This window comes from Cinclus cinclus, chromosome 1, assembly GCF_963662255.1.
Source record: "Cinclus cinclus chromosome 1, bCinCin1.1, whole genome shotgun sequence".
NCBI lineage: Eukaryota > Metazoa > Chordata > Aves > Passeriformes > Cinclidae > Cinclus > Cinclus cinclus.
The window spans coordinates 117,489,130-117,510,414 of record NC_085046.1 but is presented as its reverse complement, the minus strand read 5'-3'; the positions used below and the strand labels follow the sequence as shown (position 1 = coordinate 117,510,414).

The 21,285-nt window shown below is 41.9% G+C and overlaps 1 protein-coding gene across 2 annotated transcripts in view; it reads right to left on the bottom strand.

Moving 5' to 3' along the window:
- The window catches only part of TRIM55 (tripartite motif containing 55), a 34,942-nt gene extending 16,312 nt beyond the window's left edge, over nucleotides 1-18,630 (bottom strand). Inside the window, exons 1-8 of one of the 2 annotated variants that reach the window (XM_062502050.1) lie at nucleotides 18,442-18,630; nucleotides 17,875-18,047; nucleotides 9,582-9,747; nucleotides 7,726-7,821; nucleotides 3,685-3,918; nucleotides 2,536-2,558; nucleotides 2,315-2,439; nucleotides 1,268-1,491 (exon numbers count right to left, since the gene is read on the bottom strand). In XM_062502050.1, coding sequence (XP_062358034.1) covers nucleotides 1,268-1,491; nucleotides 2,315-2,439; nucleotides 2,536-2,558; nucleotides 3,685-3,918; nucleotides 7,726-7,821; nucleotides 9,582-9,747; nucleotides 17,875-18,047; nucleotides 18,442-18,630 — 1,230 coding nt within the window. The remainder of the gene's footprint in view (nucleotides 1-1,267; nucleotides 1,492-2,314; nucleotides 2,440-2,535; nucleotides 2,559-3,684; nucleotides 3,919-7,725; nucleotides 7,822-9,581; nucleotides 9,748-17,874; nucleotides 18,048-18,441) is intronic. The other variant, XM_062502060.1, reaches the window with a different exon arrangement.
- Between the last annotated feature and the right edge of the window lie 2,655 nt (nucleotides 18,631-21,285).

Genomic DNA, 21,285 nt, shown 5'->3' with positions numbered 1-21,285 from the left:
AAGCTCTTGGGGTTTCTGCACACAGAGTCTGCTATCACCACTGCATTTCTGCTTTGCCTTTTTACACCACAAGGCAAAAACTCAAATACAGGTATTCCCCACACCACAACATCCATATATCATCTCTGACTCAATTCCTGACTATCTCCTAATGGCATTTTATAATTTCTAGAGTAGCATGCTGTACCTTTCTCACTTTAGCCTTAGAAATCAGAGAATTCATATTGGTAGGCAGAATTGCTTATGTCTAGTTCTTGTTTGCATAAAACCTTGCATCGCTTAAGGAACACAAGTTAAGTCAGTGTAAATCTTCCAATTTTGATTAAATCAGTAAAGCCTGATTTAAAACCAACTTCACATAACTGGTGAAAACTCACACATATTTTTAAATCAAAGAAAGAATGAATCCATAGTATTTATTTTTCACTTGTTTTATGTGGGGAACTTGCTACAATCAAAGATCCTTTGTGTGCTTTTTTGTTTCCACATAGGCCTCCTGAAATATATTCATAGCAGCCCCCTCAGCAACTTCACTGAGTAAATTGTGTAAGAGGAGAATTTGCTAAGTTAATGGTATGCAAGGTAAACGAAAGTAGCACACGAAGTATATTTTTTAATGTACGTATTTTAGAATATGCAGCAAATATGGTCCCATTCTAACCAAATTCCCTAAGAAAAGTGTTGGCCTAAAATATTCACGCCCTGAACCTATTTGCTGTTAGGTTGTAAGAGGCAGTTTTCTCTCCTGTTTGGTGTGTGATATTCCTGCATCTACCTAAACATATCCCAAGGATGATCAGAGCAGAAGGGAGCAAGCGCCATTCACAGAAAACAGATGAGAAGTATAATCTAAAAATTGGTAGTGGAAAGCTTCCTAAATCCAGAGGGAATGCCAAATTCTCTTCGTATAAATATTTTAACAATCATCTAATTTATAACAGTTAGTCTGAGTTAAATAACAGCAAGCAGAGCATTCCTTGTAATACACTTAACTCCCAAATGGAGTCTTTTTTATTTATAACTTATGTATCCCATATCTTAATTTATCTAGCAGCTAAGTTTTTGCTTATTGAGTGATAGACACATAGGTTGAAGTAAAGTTGCATATATGTGTACAGGGCAATAAATAATTTTGCCCTCCAGTGCATCGACTCCCTTAGCCCTGCTCCTGACTTATGGTGCCCAGAGGACACAGGGGAGCATTTTCCAGCTCTGCCAGGTGCACTTAGCATAGCTGGCAGGGCAGTGGGGCAGGGGAGACATTTACCTGACCAGCTGGGGCAGCCAGCACTGGTGCTGGAGTGGGCTCGGCCAGGGGCTCTCCCCCTGCACTCTGTGCTTCAGGGTCCTGCTGAGGTGGCTGTGGTGCTCTCTCTGCCCCTTCCTCTTCCACCTCTTCCTCCTCTTCCTCCTCTCCTGATGACTCTGTGTGGACTTCACCCAGGCCTTCTCCATTCTCCGTCTCCTCGTCTTCTTCTTCTCCCTCCTCCTCTGATAGGATATGTGTAAAAGGACAGGCTGAGCACCATGTGAAGATGAATTCAGTCTTTAGGTAATTAAAAACCATTTGCAATTGAATGGCAAAATCCCCAAAAATCTTCTGCCTGGCAGAGAGGATGTTGGTGAGGAGCCTGCTCCCACCAGCCTGGACTGGGCACTGCCATGGAGCTGACAGCAGGACCTTTGGGGCAGGGAAGACACTGAACACATATGATGGTTAAAATCTTAAGCTGGCCTTTTCCATGGGAAGGAGGACAGAAATTCCTGTCAATGCAGTTATCCTCATGAGGGACATGCAGCACAGCCCTGCACGTTTTGGGGAGAGGCTACCTGGGATCTGGCACAATCTGTAATGAAAAAAGTCCTTCTACCAATTCTAGGTATATGTTAGTTTTAATGCCATTGAAGCTGTCTTCATACTTCTTTACCAGGTCAGTGCTTAGCAATGCATAACTGGAGGTTTGAGATACCAACATACCTAAACCAGACTGTCAGACTTGGTCAAAACATTCCTTTTGTGCCATCTGACATATCCTGTGGTCTGCAGTCATGGCTCAGGTTGTTTCCAGAGGGTGGCCTCTAGCACTGGATTTTCTTTAGTATAACTACACTAGCTATCCTAAAAAATGTGCAGGTCCATTCTAGCATTTCAGAGAAGTAAACCTAAGATTTGATTTTAATTGATACATATTGCTCTGGTTACATTTTGGCATAGAGAGAAATATCTGATTTGAGATTTCCTACTAGGTATCATCATGTGAATCACACTCAGCTGCTATACAAGAAAGAAATTTTGGTGAAATAAATTACATACCTCTGTCAAAATCAATTTCTCGTATTATTTTTTCTTCTCTACTGAGGTTCACTGTGAATTGGTTCATATTTTCATACCCATCCTCTATTTTTTCCATTTGAAATCCTTTAGAAGCTTCAGTAATTCTAAAGCAGAAATTGGTTATTGGCATTGGATTTGAAGAGAAATTTACAAATTGTAAGTGTTTATAAAAAACAAGAGTCTTGAGTTTAAATACTTACTTTTGTAGCAATGTTTTGGCATTCTGTGGAAACAAAAAAGAAATAACTGACTTCTCAAATGATCCAAACTTTTCAGAGATTTTATGCATTGAGAAGTGAGTCTTACATTGACAGCTTTTAAAAGTACTAATAATGATTTCATAATTGACAGCCATGACATCTAGGAATGAGATGGAATTTGGATGGTAATTAGTATAGAGCTGAATAAACCTTTTAGTTCTTCAAAGGTGTTTTAATTAAAACATGAATATGATGGGAAATATGCACAGTCAGTAAAAAAACCCAAAACAAATGGAAATATTTTTCTTCCTTTTTTTTTTTTGGTTGTGTTTGTGCTGAAAAGCATTTGGTCTGTTACCTTCTTTACTCACAGAAATGACATCTTTGATTATCTATAAAGGCATCCCTTTGGAGATAAAAAATTCTATTTGTCTCGGAAGAATAATGTACTCTTCAAAGGCAATTCTTTGATGAAAGTAAGCATTGGTTGCTTTATTTTTTTGTTTTGTTTTGTTTTTTTTAATTTTGTTTTGTTTTGCTTTGTTTTGTAGAAAATGCCCTTCCAGCCTTTAATATAAGAATTGTAAACTAAATTGCAAGACAGAAATTCTACACCAATGAATTCACTGGACAGGCTGCTAATGGTTCCTTACTCATGTCTCTTAAATTTACAGTAAGAAAACAGGAAAAAAAAAAAGGCAAAGGTACCAAAATTTGACTTAATACATAAATTATTGAACAATTAATAATTTTGTGAATTTACAAGTGAAACCTATACTTCTCAGAAGTTCACGTACACATAAACATATTGTCCCACCATGGTATTGGTGGGAAAATAAAGATTGCCTGGAAAATGTTTAAATTCCTATTTCTTCCAAGGGAACCATAAATTCATACACAGGATAGTATATTTTGCAAATATACTTGCAAAATATATATTTGAAAATAGCAAGTAGTCATGTTCTTGATTTAGATACTATTCACAAGAAGAGTAGTTATTCATCTGAACTGATTCAGGTGTTTAAAAATGAGTTTGTATAAATGTTCACTTGAAGTTAATTTCTGAATGGGCTTACAATTGAGAAATGCTTAAATAATATATCAATAAATCCATCATTCTTTTTCTATCTCGATTTATAGACTTTATACCTGCAAAAACACAGCCATTTCTGGTTCTTCCATGAACTGGATTCCTGATTCAACCAGTTTTGACACAGCTTCCAAGTGATCCGCATACTTCTTTATCAGGGAGCGGATGTGTTCCAGTTTCTCCTCTTGGGTTCTAGTGATTATTTGTGTCATCTCATTTTTTCTTTCTTCCAGCACAGAATAGAGATAATCAAATTTTTCACACAACTGTTCTTTCTGTCGTCTGCAGCATTCCTGTGAATCATTTGGTTTATGTTAAACATGTTATGTTCTTAAAAGGCTTTCTATTTTTACAGTTACTTGGAAACATTTTCATCAAAGAAATTCCTCTTTCTGAACAGTGCAAAGGATTCTGAATGACCCCAGAGACTTTTATAATTTTCAAAGTCCAAGCTGTTGGAACAAAAGTTTAAAAACTCTTCTCAAACTCTGAGTTTCAAGCCACTGAAAGCCCCCAAACAGGTTATTGTATAACTTGTGAGTCTGCTAAAAAAAGTAAAAAGGTATTTATTCTGTCTGTAGTGATACATCAAAGTCCGCAGAAAAAGTAAAAGCTCCCACTGTATTAGCAGCTGGGTCCATTTGCGTGAACAGAATGGTTTTAAAAGGAGCCAGCATCTCAAACAGCCCTGGAGAAGTTTCTTTTTCTACCAGAGTACCTGGAACAACCCTGGCTGGGCCTGATTTTCACATACACCCTCTTAGACTCTGTTTGGATAAGAGGTGTCCATTATATTCCATTTACTGTGCACTGAATGAGGTAGAAGTACTGCAAAGAAAATGGTGTGTGACAGAAGCACAAAAAGAGGAAGGAGGAATCATATTCCAGCTCTATGTTCAGGCACTGATTTTCACATCGTTTCTTGAGACACTTCTATTGTCCCTCCAACCAGACAACAGCATTTCTCACTGAGTTAAGAGGATGGGTTTGATGACTGCTGCATTGAGCACTCTCTAAAAAGAACAAACTAGACTTGTAAAGGAGGATTTATGGGGAGGAAATGGGGGCCAGGTTATATATAATGTCTGAGGTCTGCAAGATAGAAGTACTTGAGTCATCGTGTGCCCCAGGGCATAACCTTATTGTGGTTAGACCTGTTTGTGGATGGTGGTGATTATTTTAATCTCTTTCCTAGGAACTGAGGCTGAATCAATGCCTCATCTTTGTCCCTTGAGGCATAATGCTGAGATTCTGGCAGCACAGGTCTATTAACAGTCCCACAGACCTTTTGGTAGTGATAAGATTTATTATTCACAGCACTTGGCCAGAGAGAATCCCACTTTTTTCTTGACTTCCATCCAGAGCTCATTCCTGTGAGTGGTGATAGTCTGCTCTGTGTCATTCAAAGGAGCAAGACTTTCAAAGATCTACCTGTGGCTAAAAAGCAGTCTGCATGAGGGTGGAGAGGGGATTGAATGCACATCTTGATGCTTTGACCCAAAATCCACCTCTGCTTCCCAATGAGGAGGGCTAGGCTAAACAGGCATTCCTTGCAGGGGTGCAAGCCTGTCCTGCCCTTCTGGGTGTCCTTGTCACTTCCCAGAAATTCCTGATTAGTGAAATTACAGGGTGGGGTTAAGGAAGTTTTCAATCCAAGTGAGTCATGATTTCTGAGTGTCCTATTCAGACCACAAATAATCTTCTCCCACTCCTCTCCTAGCTTTCTTTACATGGAAAGTCATTCAGATCACTTGTAAAACAACCTTAATTTCAAGACAGGTGTATGCTATCTTTGTCATTTGACACAGGACAAGTGTTAGGGGAAGAAGAGCAAGCGACAGCAGGATCCCTCAGGGCACCTTCCCCTTCCTTAAGCACTAATAGATAATATTTCCCTCCAGCAGATATTACAGAGTTGTGAATCTAAAGAGTGAGAGTGCAAAACAGGTTTCTAACTGCAAATACTGAAATATTTCTGAAATATTCTCTTTCTGCATAAAAGGTTTCCATATGAAGTATCTGCCTGATGGAATTATTCTAATCTGATTCTGTGTAATGAAAAAGGTTAACAAATACATGACTTAGCATTCTAAAAAGTTCTCAGCCTTTTTTTTTTAAAGCACAGCTACATCAAAAAGAAAGGAATCCTTGCTACTGAGCATGAATCTCACTGCTTGTTCCAAAGGAGCTGTATTGACTGGCTCATGCTCTTAGCATTTGAAAAAACTTGGTGTTTTTTCCTTTGTTAGACTCATTTACAGAGCTAAACAAAACCTAATCATTGATTATAGTTTTCCAGTATTTAGCATTTTATATTCCTTTCTCAATTTTCAGTATAATATGTGAATTAGTTAAAAATTTTCAATCAGTTTTCAGTCAGTTAATAGCAGTACAAATATTTTTTTGCTTTTCTGGTTTTTAAGGTTGGACAGGAGCAGTGGCTAAACGTAGAACTGTAGGCTATTAATTATCCCAGCTAAAAGTGAAATGATCATGTATTTTCTGCTAAAGCAGATATTTATTGTTTTCTGCAAAGTGTTAAGCAGAAAGAAGAGACAATCCTAGATTGTGTTATTTCCATGTGTAAACATTTCTGAGTTCCAGCTGTAGTTTCTTGTCTTCAAGGACACACTGTTGTCAATTCAGACAAAGCTCTTGCATAGTAGGAAATATGATTTGCTTGAAATGTAACATGGAAGTGCCAAGGTAAACTCTAAGATCTGTTTTCTGCAATCTTTGACTTTAAAGGTGAAAAGCCAGATAAAACATCTGAAGGTAAAATTGCTACATTTTCTTTGGGCTTTGACTTTAAAGGTTAGATTTTAAACTGTGTGGATGACTCTGAGAAAGCTAGCTTCAGAAACGCTTGTATTTTTTAAGGTACTTTTAGCACAGTGTTTTCTTCATACTTCAGACTAGGTGTTTGAAGATTTGTTTCTGGTTCAGATAGTTCAACTTAAATGAGCTTTTGCTTTTGTATAATTCAGATTTCTGCAGTTAACCTACTTGAAAGGCTTGTTTCTGTCTGCAGAATCTTGAATTTGAATTTGTCTGCAGAATCCATGCCAATTTCATCCTTGTGGCATGAGGGCTTATCAGCTACAAAGTTCTGACTGCCATTAATGAGCTCTTTCTTTTACATGGGCCAATGGTTTTGTGTTCTTTGAAACAAACTCATTTTCTGTTTCTTCTTACTCGGAATGGTGTATACAGATGGTGCAATTGTTTTTTCCTACCAATTAGAATATGTACATCTTGGATTAATTTATTTTTCCCTACCATTTCTCCTTTCTGTTCCAGCTCTGAAGAGTCAATATAATTCTAATTGGGCTGAGAGGGATGTGACTCCTTCACTAGATGCTTCATCAAATTCTGATCACAAAATCAATTCATATGAAATCCTTTCAGCCTATTGTTCTGTCATGCTCATATTGGTCAAAGAGCTGAAGTTTATATTTGCTTTGTTGATGTAAAGCTCTCAGAGGAAGTGAAAGCCACTTCTGCTATTGAATAACACAAAACCAATTCCAACTCTTCCAGAGTGAGGCCTTCACCAGAAAGAACCCAAACTCTTCTCTCCTATGGGCAACAAAACAAGACTCCTCAAAGGACATGTAAAAACACACTTCTGTGCAGAAGGCAACCAAATACAGAACAAATACTGACGTACCTGTGAACTATGCTGTGCCTACCCTGTGGCTGAGACTAAAGCTGTGTTCACTGGACCTGTTAGACTTCAGACCAACTGGTCTTTTACAGCTCTAGAATCTGATCTTAGGTCTTAAATGAGCTGGGAGTTGATGGCATTTTGGTGGATCTGCTTTTAATTTCAGCAAGATCCTATTCCACTACAAATATTGAGTAAGACTTGCTGATATGGATTATCTTTACTCTTTATCCTCCACCATTTAGCAAATGTCAGAGGTGCTGAGCAGGATGTACCATTTGGTTGAGGCAGCACATCTTGATAATGTACAAAGCCATGAGGAATGGTTTAGTGAAACAATGTGAGAATGCATTTGGGTAGAATGATCATTACCAGAAGTTTAAAAGATGCACCGTCCCACAGAAATAAATGCATTTAGAGAGGTGGTACCTACCTCAACTGTCTTGCAGGTCTCCTCCAGCTGTGTGACAATCCCTTGCATTCTGTCATTGCTCCCCACCAGGACTGCAATGCCATCACTCAGCTCAGACTAGGCAGTAAGGGGAGAGGAAGCAGAAAGGCGTTAGGTACTGTCACACTTCAGGGTGGCACATCTAGCAGTGGGGAGCTGCAGACAGATAAGCCATACCTAGGATATTACCTCGTCTTTTCACCAGAACTGAGAAAAATTGGAGCTTTATGTGCCCACAAGATACCTGCTTGTATTTTGACATTTGTTTCCTCCCTCAACACACTACGAGAAAAATGACATTTTGGAATTTTTAGTGGAGAAGAAACTACTGTTTGGAAAGGAAGTTATAGTTGTTATAGGAAGTTCTTCTCAATGCTTTTTGTCTGCTGTTTCAACAGGCCTCAAATATTTCCTGAAGGTTTGTTGAGAGAAAGGACTCTTGAGGGGTTGTTTTTTTCAGTATCTGGGTCTAGCCACACCACTGTAGTATTTCCCTGAGGACTATAGCTCTTGGCCTTGGAATAGAGATGGCACATGGACCTGGAGGGACCGAGGTGTTAGAGATTCCCTGGCATGCAGGTGGTGGAGTTGGGTTTATGGTGAGAGGGGACAGGAGAAATGGAGAAGAAGGTTGAGGTTGAGGTTGAGCCACTGGCATGAGGGAAATGAGTGGAGGAAGAAAATAACCTGAGTGTGGGCTTGGAGATGATTATGAGGTATCCCTAAAAGACACAAAGAAGCCAGTCCTAGGGAACCTGGGGAGGGTGCTGGGGAGTGCAAGGGGCCCTTGGCTCATTGCTGTAGTAACAGAAACAACTGTGTTCATGTCCTCCACAGATCTGTACAGGATCCTTTGAGGCCTCCACAGCTCTGTAAAGGCTCCTTTGAAGCATGCATCCTGCTCCAGGATCCTGGATCATCCTGCAGGCTCCAGGTTATGCCTCTCATCTTGCACATGACAGCCCCTTTCCATGGGCACTCTGGAAAGGAAGATACAGCTTGCAAATCTCCATGCAAAATGAAAGATTGGCTGCATGGATTCAGTCCAATAAACTTCTCCTTCTTGTTCCACCTTTTTTTGATTGAAAAGGATGTTTTTAACTCCTTTCCTAAAGTAACTCCTCATTTGTAGTTTACACACACACAAGCATCTGTGTGATGAAGCTGGAGGCTGGGATTGCAAACTTGGCCTGTCTGATTGCTTGCCCCACTGAGGCCCTCCAGAAAAATGAGCTGTTTATCTCAGGAGGATAACCCAGTGAGTCAGGTTTTAAATTAACACTGTATTAAAAATAAACAAGTCTTTTGCTGGTGACAGCAAGGGCAGAATATGTTAGGTACATCCTGTGCTGCCAACTATTGAATATTCCTTCATTCATTGCAGGAGAAGGTTTTTCACTTAACTTTTCTTAAAAATGGCATGCTTAAATGTAAAAGTGTCTGATAGATAACTATTTGATTTGGAATGGTCTGTTCTCTTTCTAGTTCTCAGTACTGGAAATACCACTTGCCTGTCTGATCTAAAAGTACTGCAAAAAAAGGGATTAGGAACTCAAAAGAGAGAGCCCCAGCTCCACATCAAAATTGGGACAAATTGTAATATCTTTTTGTGTGATCTCTCATGAATTTATTTTCCTGTGTTTCTAAACAGTTTCTACAGATTTGTAAGATAATCTGCCTTTCAATTGGGGCTGCCTTTGCCACTCTTTGCCAGACACAAGAGTGGCAAAGGCAACCCCAAAGCTTTTTGGAAACCTGCAGGAAGCTCGTGGGAATGCTTTCCTGTTGATGGCCCTGTCAGTTTCTTTAAGGACTTTCAGAAACAAAAGGATATTTACCTTCTGTTGCTGGTAAACGTTTGTGAGAGGAGCAACCTGACAGTCTTTGTGGGCACCAAAGATTTTGCACAAGGAGCAGGTGGGCATTTCACAGTTCAAACAGTAAATATTAATTCTCTCATCTTCATGTTCTTCACACATTGGCTGGTCACACTTCCTTTCAGGTCTGCAAAAGAAATAATTTCTTCACAACAAAGACGGTGCTCATGAGTTTCTGATAACAACACTTAGAATGTTAGCATGAAATACGGCACATTTGTGTAGCAGCATCCAAAGTTCACTGAATACACAGTGTAGACTTAAACCTGCCACATGGGATGACTAAAGAGAAAATGGTGCAGCTTCATGTCCTGACATAATATGATGTGATGACAATACAGCAACATGACTTCATATGGGGATTCCCATATGAATGAAGAATGTGACTGGGAGTGACAGAACACTTGTTCATATTTAAAAATTTAAATAACCTCACTAAGCCTGGACTCAGACTACTCATGTATTTTAATTAGCATGTTATCTAACACCTGTCTGAAATATGAAACATATATAATTTCTTTCTGGTTCATCATGCAGCAAAGCTGTTATGGGGGAGGCTGATTTTAAGCAAGAATTGTAGATAGTGATGAATCTTTAGACCCATAACTCTAAATCTCTGCTGCTGAGTTTTGTGAGGGTCTGGTCAGGACTGTCAATATCAAAAAGGCCTGGGTTCTTATAGCCTTTACATTAGGACAGCAACCAGGACAAGGTGTCACACAAATTAATTTCAGCCAGGTGGCACATGTCTAATTTCACAGTGTCAAATGTTTTAGCAGTAGTTTACTCATCTGCACTCAGCAGAAAGGGCATGGGCTACACAAGTGCTCTTCTCATGTGCTAAACCAGGAACTGTCACCATGTTATAGCTCAGTCTGATCTTCTGTTCACCAGAATGACTTAGTTGTATGCACACAAGTCTGCACAACCTGCTATTTTAGGATAATTTAGTTGTAGCTTCCTTCAAATGAGCCACTTGACCAACATTCCCAGTGCAAGTGACAGCTCTGGTCTGGTGTATGTGGACAGGGTGGCACTTTTTTGAGCCCATGCTACAGGCTTAGCACCCTGAGCACATCTGTGGCAAACACATGAGTGTGTAAGGATGTGGTACAGAAGACAGGGGCCAGTAAACTGATGGAAAGTGTGTCTGGGGTTCAAGCCTTCAAAGGCCACCACTGTTACTGTGGCAATGTTAAATATTTTCAGCATAAATCATTATCCCCTTCTGCTACTGTTTGGAAAGAGAACTATGACTTAGTTGTAGCAAGTGGAACAATTGCACCAGGTAAGTATTTTTTTCATCATTAGAAACTATGGAATTTAATAGAATTACATGGGACCCTTTTTAAAAGCCTTTCTACAGAACTCTGTAGCAAGGAGGCAACCAGCCATTCTATTAAAGCTTAAAATTTATGGAAAAAAACCCATTATTTTATATTATATTACAGTAGAGTTGTTCCATACTGTTTAGTAGAGTGAATACGGCATTTATTTTTTAATGGCAAAGTACAAATTTTCTCTTCTGAAGGGAATGGAATATGATCAGTCAGATGCATTAAAAACCTAGCAAGAAACAAAATGTCTGACACATTTGTGTTGTTTTGGGTTTTGTTGTTTTTTTATGTTTTGTTTAATTCAAGAATGCTCTGGGATTTAAAGGGTTCATTAGGAAAATCTGTGATGTGCCATATAGCATGATATCCCAGAATAAAACAAGACAAACACTTCTGAAGAAAGCCTGTTGTGGAAACCCTTAATGCCTGTGTTATTTGGGTCAGATTTCTAGCATTTGTTAATATAAGGCACTTTGTCAAATCCATCATTGTTTCAATGCTAGTCAAAAGAGGTGTGTCTCCTCCATAAAAAATGTATTACATTGTTTGCAGATTAATGCAAAGAGCCCCTAATATATTCATCTCATAGTGCAGCAGTGGGAGGGCCCATGTGTAAGTAAAATACAATGAATTTCAAAGTGATTAATTAAGCTTGAGATAGCAGCTCTTTCTGCAAATATTTACAAGATCAGAGCCAGAAACTGCTAGAATTTTATTGGACCCTGGAATGGTGCCACTTGCTTGAAAGACACATTACATAGAGCAAAAAGGTGATGGTGTCAAGCAAGTTCAGCCAGAAGCAGCCAACCTTCAAAGGTGCCGCCAAGAGCTGGAAGCAACCTGGCAGAACTCCCTGAACTACTGGGGCCCCAAAGACAGTGTCAGAAGACTAGAAATAAACAGATTTACAGTCTCCTCCCCAGGCAGTGCAAAATGAGAGATTTTTAGCACACCACTCCTTGACTTCAGACAGGATCCTGTAGATCTGTGTTGGGGTAGCAAAGGCCAAAGCACAACCTCTAAGTTTAAAATGGAGATTGTTTATGAAACAGGAGATTAAAGACTAGCTGATAGGAAAATGACTGCATGGGTTTAGTGACAGAAAAGATTCACCACAGCTGTGCTGGTGACCAGAGAATTCTCAGGTTGCTGAAATGTCCTGATAACTCCATGGTCTCATTGAAATTCTAAGCCTGTGTTTCACTGCCAGAGGCTTATCCTTTCCCATTGAAATTGTGTTTGGACCACACCTGAAGAACTGATTGGGTCCTTTTCAGGACTGCCCAGTACATGAAGACATTGACATACTGAAAGGAGTCCAGAAAAGGGCCCTGAAGATAATTAAGGGTCTACAGAAGCTCTCCTGTGAGGAAAGGCTGAGAGAGCTGGAACTTTCAGCCTGGATCAAAGAAGGTTAAGGGAAATCTTAACAATGACCTTGATCTTACCAATACCTTTGGTTATCTAAATACCTAATGGAGGGTGTAATGAGGGTGGAGTCAGGCACTTGTCAGTGCCAGGGCCAGAGGTAATGGGCACCAACTGAAACATGGAAGGTACCCTCTGAAGGTCAGGAAACACTTTTTTACTGTGAGAGTGACTGAGCACTGGCACAGGCTGCCCAGGATGGTTGTGGAGTTTCCACCCTTGAAGATACTCATAAGCCATCTGCACATGGTCCTGGGCAACTGGCTCCAGGTGGTCCTGCTTGAGCAGAGGGTGGACCAGACCTCCAGAGGTTCCTTCCAATCTCAGCCATTCTGTGACTGATTTGGTGAGGCAGTGTAAAGTTGCTGGGCAGATAAAGAAGCACAGTTTAATTAAGAACATAGTAAGACCTTAGGAAAAATGATGTTAGAAAGCATGTTTTCTGTAGGAATTTTTTCAAATCCAAAAAGGCCTCTAGTGAAATCCTGAATCCATTTTTGATAGGGTTTTTACTGAGGATCCTAAGACAGCTGCAGCCCTTCCTGTGGCATCACATCCCCTGGTGTCTGCATCTGGTCAGGGGATGGAGAGGATTTGCATAATTCTGAGAGGCATAGTCAGGTCATTAGTGAAGATATGAAACTGCATTTGCCACAGTAGCAATCTTGGGCATACAGTGCTAATGACTGGCCTCCACTTGACTTCATGTTGCTCACCATGACCCTTTTAGTCTGGTAGTTTTTGGTCCAGTTCACTTTTCACTGTCCACTCTAGGCCTTATTTCCACATTTTTTCAATAAAGATGTCACAGGAGACAGTGTCTAAAGTCTAGACAAGCAGTATCTACTGCTCTCCTCTCATGCACTGCATTAGTCATCTCACTCTACAAGGCTATGGGATTGGCCATGCCAATTTCCTCTTCATAAATTCACACTGGCTATTTCTAATCACCTTCATCTCATTTATGTATTTGGAAGTGGTTTCCAGGAGGGTTTGCATGAGATAATTTCTAGGGACCAGTGTGCAAGACTAGCCTGTAGTTCCCTTGATTCTCCTGCTTGCATTCCTTGAGGACTGGAGGAACATTTGCTTTCTTCCAGTCCAGTCCACAGGAAACTGTTCTGATTAACACAGCCTTTCAGAGATTATTGAGCATGACCTTGCAATAATATGTCAGCTCCCTCACCACTTATAGATGCCTCCCACCAGGATGTCCAATTTTTATTTTATACTCTCTAACCTGATCCCCCTCCACCAAAGGTGAGTTTTCCTTGCTCAAGACTTTCCCACTGGTCTCAGGGTACCACAGTTCCATAAAACTCAACTTAATAGTGATGTCTGAGGTGAAGGTGACACTGAGTACATTGGCCTTTTCTACGTCCTGTGCTACATGAGGCTCTGTTTAGTAGTTTACCCACACTTTCCCTAATCTTCCTTCTCCTCCTTATGCAGCTGTAGAAGTTCTCATTAACCTCCCTGTCCCTCATCATAATCAGTTCCAGGTGGATTTTGGCTTTTCTAACTTCATCTGCATGTGCTTGGGGAGTGTCTCAAAATCTTGCTGAATCACCCGTTGATCTTCTTTTTGCTTCTTTTTTAATGTTTTATTTTTATCAGGAGCTCACTCTTAATCGACACAGGTATTTGTCACCATTGCTTTGGGATAGACCATTTTTGACATTGGAGGAAGGTGGTCCTTGAAAAATCAGCCACAATGATGGACCCTCTTAAAAGAAATGAAAAGCCCACCAATACCCAGTGTAGAAATGGCGCTTGAAAAATGAGAAGGGTACAGAAGTTCATCTGGACATAAGGATTCCTGCAGCTCTGTAACACTGTTATCATAAATGCCCAGCCCAAGAAAACTCTTGGTGCAGGTGAGTTTGGGGCTTTGTCATGTGGGGAGTTGGAGAAGATTCAGATGCTCTCACGCCTCATCTCTTTCACTGCACAGCTTGTGGGGCTCCTTCTCTCCTGGTGACCTGTGGTCAGGGAGCACATTTCCCTGGCTCAGCCTGTCTGAGATCCCCAGGCACCCCTGCAGCCTGGCCTAGAGAGACACATCCTGCCTTGGGAGTTTGGGCTAAGACCTTGGAGCTGTCAGGGACAGAGATTTCTGATGGTGCTGGCTATAGGGCCCTGCAGGACGTCAGCACCATCACAGAGCCCATATAGGCTGCTCTCAGCACAGCCTGGTCCCTGCTGCACACTCTGCTCCATCCATGCTACAGGGACAGCCTGTTCCTCAGGCTCTCCCTGTAAGTGCAAGACAGAAAGAGTGTTTGACCCTCCCTGATCAGGATTCAGCTGGTAATAAAGCCCAAAGCACCTTTTGATCTGGAATAGCCAGCTGAGATCATTAGAACCTGCCAAATTTCACAAAAAGTCACAGCCTCCCGTAGCTACTTTTTCCTGGTGACAGCAGGTATCCTGATGTTCCTCAGATAGTTTAGGTGATCAGTAGCCTACAGATTTTCAAAGACTGGTTTAATTTTTAGCCAACTCAATTTCCACTGCTTTCAGTCCTTTGCTGTCTTTTAAAGCTTTTTACAAGCCATCTCCTGCTTGAAGAATTCATCCCTTGTGTTGCTAACACATTCTAAATTGGGCAACAGGCTATGCTGCCATCAGCTGGAATTTGATGAGCAATGGGATAAAAGACCGTATGATGTGATACTTAGTAATAGGAGGGGCTGCATATGAGGGCTCAGGTGGACTCTCCCAACCTCAGTCCAGCTCCTGCCACAGTTTTTACTAAAAAACCCCAATTCCTTAATTCAAATAGAAAATCCAATTACAAAAAAAAAATTAAAAAAACCAACCAAAAACAAAACCCAAAAACACAACCCCAAAAAAAACCAAACAACCAAACCTTTTGAAATAAGCTATTTTTTGCTTAAGCAGAAGTCAAAACTTGCTCCCTTTACTCTCCCTTTACTCTAAGTGCATGTGAAATGCAGATGGGAGCTGGCCTCATTCTGGCATATGCAGTTACAGTGAATTATACCCACAGAAGAACTCAATAGAACGAGGTTCCTGTCTGGAAATCACATGTGCTGCCAGTTTGAAGGGCTGTCTTGGGAAGAACAAGGAGGCAAAGATCACATCTAACCCTTCTTCCTATGTATCTCTGCCAGACCCCAGTTGTCAGGATGGAAGAGATTGGTGCAAAATGAAGAAGTGGGGAAGACTTGACTTCCCTTTACTTTTTGCTTTCAGTGGGACAGCATGGGGGAAAAGCCATGAAGGATCTGCCCACACTCTCAGGGAAGCCCATGGAATGTTAGGCAGAGGGAGATAAGCAGCTGAGGCCCACAGAGGGTGGAATAGTTTAGATAATGCTGCTATGCATTGCTGCTACTACATAACCCTAATAACTTTCATTCTAAGGACATACATGAAGGTTAAATAAGCACCTTAACAGATTAAACAAATCTTTTGGACAAATATACAAGCAAATCTATGTTTTTGTTTTTTTTCCTCCTGTTTTATTCATCATGCGCTTTACTTTAATGGAATTATAAAAAAATCTACTAAATATAGTCTTACATTTCTACTTAATTGTATTTTGTTCCAATTCCCCATGAACTACACAGGAAAGAGGAGCTGCCTTTTTTTTTTTTTTTTTGAGTTAAACACAACTGTGAGCTGAAAAAAAAAAAAAGCAAAACCAAGGAAGGCATGAGGCCACCCATGTCCAGCTTATTTGGTCAAAACAAAGTCCACCACCACAGCTTTGTTGATTCATTTCCTCTGAGACTTTCCTGGCTAAAATAATATTTGAGTATCAGTGACACACACAGGGGTAGCTGACCTTTACTTGGCATGGAGCGCAAAGGGCAGGAGAAAGGACAATTTTAAGCCAACTTCGTGCTCTCCAGTGCTTTGGAGCTCCGACCTATGCCCAGCTGCGACAGCCCTCGGAGAGATTCAAACAGCTGAGTATTGCCAAAGCCACCATCAGGCTCCAAAGTGTTCTCTCTGCTGGTGACTGTCCTCCTCTGCTGGAGGAAGCATCCTCAGGCATCCCAGGGACTGGGTTCTGTTGGTTGTGTCCACCTGCACCAGTGATGCTGTCTCTCTGTTCCTGGGAAACCCAGTTCCTTGTTGTGGTAGGATCAGAAGACTGTCAGGGATTACACCTTCCAGGTGAACAGAACACCTTACCATACAGAACCAACTCTAAAGATCCATTGATGGTGATGAAAAACAGCTTCCCTGAGTGAGAGCTCCTTGCTTGGTGGCCTGGGGCCAGGTTAATTTCATCACAGAATCACAGAACTATAGAATGGTTTGGGTTGGAAAGGACCTGGGAGATTATGTAGTTCCATTGTCTCTACCTTGGGCAGGGACATCTTTCACTAGCCCAGGTTGTGGGCTACTGCTCCTAGCCTTGAAGACTGCCAGGGGTAGACCATCCACAACCTCTCTGGGCAACCTGTGCCAGTGCCTCACCACCCTCATAGTGAAGAATTTCTTTCTATATCTAATCTAAACCTACTCTCTTTCAGTTTAAAGCCTTTTCCTATCACTTCATGCCCTTGTCAGAAGTCCCTCTCCAGCTCTCTGAGCATCTTTGCACCCCTCCTCTGGACTCACTCCACAGGTCCATGTCTTTCTTGTGCTAAGGACTCCAGAGCTGGATGCAGTACTCCAGGTGGGGTCTCATAAGAGCAAGTAGAGAGAGAGGATTATCTCCTTCAGCTTCCTCCCTACTAAGTTCTCCTCAGTGGTACCATGAAACCAACCCATCCCAAGGAAATAAAGATGAGAAAACAATTTTCTGTTTCTGGATCCATTACACATCAAATGCAAGAAAGTATGATTCAGGAGCAATCTTTCTTTTTAGAATGTGCCCAATCCTCTGCCCTGAAGTCTTGATTCTTGTTCACAGCCACACAGTTCTGATAAACATTGTTTACTGCTCCACCTTCTCTTTTATGGACTCCTAAATAAGACTTGATTTCATAAATTCACATCCCAAACTGACAGGCATGGGGATATTTTTAACAGAATTTTCATTTTGCATTACGGTGCAGGGTACCTTCTGTGTAAAATTCAGTTTTCTTCTTGTTTGCACTGTCTATACCTCAAGATCTTCTAATAAGATTTGAAATAATTTCCCTTCTTTAGCATGAGAATGCACAGGTTAAAGAGAAAAAAGTATTGTCTGAACTATTTTTGCAATAAATGATGTTAACCAAGATACTTTTCCCTTAATCATGTGAGTAGCTGTGCTGCCCTCAAGGGCCTTGCTTGCACAGGTAAGTGCTGCTCATGTGAATAAATATGGCCGAATCCTCTGCTGTAAGAGGAAACAGGGAAGCTCAGCTTCTATTTGGATACTGTTTTCCGTCCTCAGTGAGAGCTGACTTCACGGTGCAGCAGACAGTCAGGCATAGCAACACAATCCCTTTCTGCTTTTTCAAGAGACACAGAGACTAAATCAGACTCATGTGTGTCCTCTGAAGGACACATTCCCTCGTTACCTTGTGGACTCCTGCTTGTAGATGTCGATGATGTTCTCCACCAGCAGGTTCCTCTGCAGCCCGTAGACACCGTGCCGGTCCAGGACCACCTCGTGCCTGCAGGAGGGACAGCGGAAGCGGCCTCCGGATGCCACAGTTGTACCTCCCCTGGTCGGCAGGTAGGGGTTGGAGGCCTGTTCTTGCCAAGAAGCACAAGGACAGGGGCCATGAAAAAACATGAAAGCCTCTTCCAAAAGCACCAAATGGTAGGAAACCATTTGTCACTATGACCAATGAGAGGGTAATTCCGACATGTCACCCCGGGACAGCACCTGGTGGCTGCTGGGCGAGGGGCCAGTCTCTCAGCTCACGCTCAGCCATGTCACCACAGCCAACAGGTGGCACTTTCACCTGCTGTGAGCTCAGCCCTGGCCCCCAGATACATCAACTTTGGCCTTATATCACTCCCCCCACCCTGTCTCACCAACTGTTAAAATTCGTCTCCCAAAACATTCAGAAAATCCTCCTTCCCATTCATTCTAACCCGTCCTCTTTGGGATGCAGAGCTCTCTGTGGGAAGAAACCTACCTGGAAGATGTCACTGGCGCACTTCCGACAGAGGTTGTGCTGGCAGGGCAGGATGACCACTGGCTTGGTGAACATCTCCAAACAGATGGGGCAGATCAGCTGTTTCTCCAGGTTATCCATAGTTTGCTGCTCTTTGGAGAACGACTTGTAGCTCAGGGAGGTGCTCATCCCTAGCTTTTCCTGGGGCATACGCTCAGGGCCACGGCCTTGCGGAGAGGTTTTGGGGTTGATTTCCCTTGAAGTAGGTCCAAGGCTGTGCTGGGATCAGAGGCTCTCCGGGCTGCTCGGGCCGGAGGTCATTGTTTGAACGAGGGGCCGAGCAGAGCTGGGGCTGTTTTTAGCAGCGCTGCGTCACGAGCTGCCGTCCTGCCGTGCCCATATATGCGCGTGAGAGAGCAGGACAGGCTGGGACAGGTGACGGGGGACGGGGGATGGGGGGGAGGCTGAAAAGCCCTGGCTCTCCTCGCTCACACATGGCAGCCTTCACCCCTGGAAGAGTTGTGGGAGTGATAAGCAAAGGCCATCTGCTCCCTTTCCTTATCTTTGCTGGTCAATGGAGAGTGAAGGGCTTGCCCCAGCCTGCGCAGCCACGTCCTGCAGCCTAACAGAGATTCTGTTGTGAGTGAGCAGCTGCGGCCGCGAGAGGCAGGATGTCCCATGTATTTTGGCAGGTTCCAGGATCCTACCTTTCCAAGGTGAGAAGTACACGTGGTTACTGGAGAAGACAATGGGAGTGATGGCTGCTCTGGAGCTTGAACACTTCAGGGTGTAAACATCTCACCACCTTGAAAAACAGACAAACAAAATTGCCTGCCTATAACTGGGCTTAAGTTTGTTCTGGTAAGATTTTGGTCTTAGGAGCTGTGACATAAAAATCCAATATGACTATTTGTGCCATTAAATCCATGGGCAGTTTAAATATGCATGAAAAACATTATTTGAATTTCCTGATGAGAAAAAAAACCAGAAGAAATACAGTGTGAAAAGTTTTCATTTGTGCTGCTAGAGAATAGGTACTAATTGTATATGCTCTCTCCGATAGTTGAATTCGAGTACATTTTAGTTTTGGGCACTGCTGTGTTTATATCTGTTTATTAGACACTGATATCCCTTTCAGCTTGGCACTTGTTCCAGAGTTATTTTTAAAATGACAATTTCCCAGATAATTTGTGACATGTGATGCCTGATCTTAAGGGAAAGCCATCTGTGCTTCTACTTGCCAATAATTTATCACACAACTGTACAAGCAATAAATATCTCATCCTCAAATTTAAGCCAAAGTCCCTGTATTACTGTATAAAATCACTTTTCCACCATAGTGTACGTATAATCAGAATATTTTCTTCTCTTTTAGTCGATAACTACACTACTTTCTCAGTTCAGTGTCTTGTAGGAGCCTTTAATGTTTATTCTGCCTTATGACTCTATAGGGCTTGAATCTGAAAAATGCAATAGAGCAGCTGAGTGTATGCCCTACGCATCCAGGGATAGACCCCAATTCTAAAGCAGGGCCCTCAGTCTGCATGCAACACCAGTCTGAAAACTGCACTTCAGGAAAATATAAAAGTGAAGGTTTTCATGGATTTTTGCATTAAAATGAATACTATCCTCTGCATGAAATTGTAATAAATAATATTAAATTAAATGTATTATTGACTATTTTATTTTCAGTGCCTCACACGCTTCTTAAGTGTTTGAGTGAACTCCTGTACTCACTTGCAGCCCACTGAGATGGAAATTCCCCTGTGTATACTTACACACATTTGTCAGAGGTCCCATAGAAACAAATCGATTTTTTAAAGTCTTGCATTCATGGGAAATTAGTCACAGTTTAGTTGAAACCACTAGAAATCACACCTTTGCTTCGACTGCCTGGTGTGGACAAGAGCCTGGAGTCCAGTGGGAGAAGCTGCTGCAGCAGCTGAGCTGCGGACAGCTGAGGCTTTTGGAAGGGCTGGCAGGGAGCCTTCCCTGGCAGCAACAAGAAGATATTTCTCTTCTTTCCCTCCCCTCCATAGCTGGGTCAGAGGTGACTTTTGCATCTGGAGGAATCTGACTGCCTCATTCTTGCCCTCCTAACTTTGAGTCAGCTGCCCCTTGCACAGCAAAACTTCTTCGATAAGGGGCTCTGAATTAGATGAGGAAAGCCATCCTCAGGCAGAAACAGAGAAATTCTGGAAGGAAAAGCTGAAGGCTAGAAATATCAGTGCACAAAAACACCTGCATAGGCTGATGTAGGGAAGGGGTTGTTGATGGCATTCAAAAAAAGCCATACTGGCCCTTTGAAAATGAACTGAGGCACCTCTCAGGGTGCAGTGTGCCTCTGGGATGTGATTCTGGTGAGTTTATCCTCATCCATGGTAACCCACAGAAGCCTTCTGTTAAGTGGCTGAACAGGACATCTGATGCATCTGCAGAGGACATCTGGTGGGAACAAGGTGAGGGACAGTGTGCTGCCCTTTCTGTATGCTGAAGCATGCTAACATGGAACAAGTAACAAACAGCACAACCAATGAGAGGAGTCAACAAAACAAAGATAAACCCACTTTCTGCAACCAGGCCTGAGCTGAAATATTTTTCTGGCAGGAACATATAGTACAGACATGTGAAAATTTAGTACAGGTTTTTCTGACAAGGTATTATGAACCACAGCAATAAATTACAGGTAAAGAAATGCAGGGGCTTGACAACACTTGCAAAGGCAGGATGAGAAGTGCCAGGAAAACCACATATTGTATGACCACTCTGCAACAAGGTGGAAGAGAAGAGCAAAGTCCAAGACACTGAGGAGAAACAGGAAGATCCTGCAGTTGGCCTTCAGCAGGGACTACTTAGGACAAGCTT